Consider the following 2,119-nt stretch of genomic DNA (forward strand, 5'->3'; position numbering starts at 1 on the left):
ATGTGATGAGTCATTACACCTGAATGATAAAGATTTAAAGAATAAAAAAAAAAAAAAGAGTACTTTACTTTCCTCATATTTTATCAACCTAATCTCAACATTTCCACAAAATCTGGCTCACAAGAAATGGTAAAAAGTAAATTTCTGTTCAATCAGCATACACAGTTACTGTGTATGCTAAAACTGTAAAACACATTCCATCTATTACAAATCAATCAAATATTAAATATAAAGAATATAACTAATATTACAAACCAGTTATATAATTATCACTGTACTTTTAAATGATTGCTCTAGATTTCACACCTTCAAGAGTAAGTTAAAAATCATGCAGTTTGTACTCGCTCCTCATACAACAAATAAGTAATTTACAAGTTCACAAGACCTACCTCTAGCACCAACAATATCACATTAACAGTCTCTAGCATTTGCATCGTATTACGTGGATTTAAACCCAGGATATTGGCACCTCTTCAGAGAGATGAAATGGATATTTTGATTAGCTAATTTATAGACAGTACACAAAAATATTTCAGATATCAAACACCTTCTTTCTTCTTAATTTATGGCAATAATGACACATCAACAATGTTTTAGAATGCATGGTTTACCTTGATACTTGCAATGGCAGACTGACAGCAAGATCTAGCCAAGAGAACAAAGGCTTCTCAGAATTTTAAAAATTTCTCCCAATTATGATGGCAGAACCACCACAACGCATCACACAAGGGCAATTTAACCTCTCAATGACAAATCAGAGCGAGAAAAAAACACGAGCAAATCGCAAAATATACATCAGCAATGACTCTTCAAAATTACATGACATGACACTTTGACGTAACTTTTTTCTCTCACTTCCCTATCGTTTCCTTTTAAAATAGTTAACCATTCCGCGGCACTGACAATACCTAGAACTGAATACGAAATAACGCCTTCAACCTATCCTCTCCCAAAACACAACAGAATCCCCCCAAACCAACAAAAACCGCAAAACCAACAGCCAAAGCTTAAACCTCTCCCTGGGACAAAAAAGCAAACTATCTAACCCCCTTATAATACACAAACCAAACCACCAATCCTTCTCGTTCCACCTTCCCACGGACCACCACAATCCCAGCGACCAGCAGAGGCCCCAAGAACGTCCCAAATTACCGTAAGAGAAGAGGATAATTCAGCTCAAAGACGAGAGGGAATCGAACCTTGACTCAATGACTTGTGTTTTGGCCGGTGTGTTTACGTCGGGAATTTCCCTCGGGTTTTGGCAGATTTGGGGGGAGTTTTATTAAGTTTGAGATGATTTTGGATTATTTATCTATTTTTATATTTTTATATTTCATTTTTGAATAATTTTGATAGTTTGTTTGGCGTGTTTGGTTCAGGCAAATTCTGCCAAAAATATTTTTTTGAGATGAGTTGACGCATGACAAAAAATATATTTTATTCAGATAATTAAATTCCCAAAGAATTGAACCGACAGACCATTAAAAAAACAATTAATACAGCCGTAATTAATACACCAAAGAAGAATAGCGCTAAAGAGGGAATAAAAACTCGGTCAAAATAACCATGAAAAAGCCCAGTGTTGACACCCAAAGATGGCGGGAAACACGTAAGTTTTATTCGATTCTTTTTCCGCATTTTTCTCCTCTGTTTTGTATCCTTCGTCATCTTTCTGAATATTAATCGAATTCTTGTAATTCATCCTTCTCGGGACTCTTGCGAAATTGCTTATTATTGTTTTACTTTAACTTACTCCATTTTATTCTGTGGTGAAAGTTTAGTGCAGGTTATTTTGGGGTTTAAAAACTTGGCAGTTTTATTACTAAATATCATTTTTTTTTAAATAGAAAATGTCAGTACATGTTCTAGATGCGGTCTTTGTGTAGCTTTAGGGATTTTCTTGTTTTTTTTTCTCCCATTATTTAATAGGAAAGAATAAATCGACATTTAAATTTCCAACTTGATCATTCATTATATTCCCCACTTTTTCTTATTTATAATATTTGACATAATAAAAAGAAGAACATAATGATAAAAAAAAAAAGAATGTTTATAAACCTCTTGCATAAGGGGAAAGGTTTCTTGGCCTTTGCCGCAGCACGAGGTCGGGAAGATTTTG

At 34.2% G+C, this 2,119-nt stretch overlaps 2 protein-coding genes across 3 annotated transcripts in view; one reads left to right on the forward strand and one right to left on the reverse strand.

The window, feature by feature from the left end:
* The window catches only part of LOC119586128 (proteasome subunit alpha type-5-like), a 4,425-nt gene extending 3,158 nt beyond the window's left edge, over nucleotides 1–1,267 (reverse strand). The window contains exon 1 of one of the 2 annotated variants that reach the window (XM_037934819.1): nucleotides 1,200–1,267. The gene's annotated coding sequence lies outside the window, so the exon portion shown is untranslated. Of the gene's footprint in view, nucleotides 1–1,152 lie in introns of both variants that reach the window. The other variant, XM_037934818.1, reaches the window with a different exon arrangement.
* A 236-nt stretch (nucleotides 1,268–1,503) lies between these two features.
* LOC119586762 (ATP-dependent DNA helicase DDX11-like) overlaps nucleotides 1,504–2,119 on the forward strand; it is an 11,867-nt gene continuing 11,251 nt past the window's right edge. Inside the window, exon 1 of the mRNA XM_037935488.1 lies at nucleotides 1,504–1,609. Within this exon, the coding sequence (XP_037791416.1) occupies nucleotides 1,596–1,609 (14 nt within the window). The 5' untranslated portion in view covers nucleotides 1,504–1,595. The remainder of the gene's footprint in view (nucleotides 1,610–2,119) is intronic.

The sequence above is a fragment of the Penaeus monodon genome, chromosome 21 (genome assembly GCF_015228065.2).
Source record: "Penaeus monodon isolate SGIC_2016 chromosome 21, NSTDA_Pmon_1, whole genome shotgun sequence".
Taxonomy (NCBI): Eukaryota; Metazoa; Arthropoda; class Malacostraca; order Decapoda; family Penaeidae; genus Penaeus; species Penaeus monodon.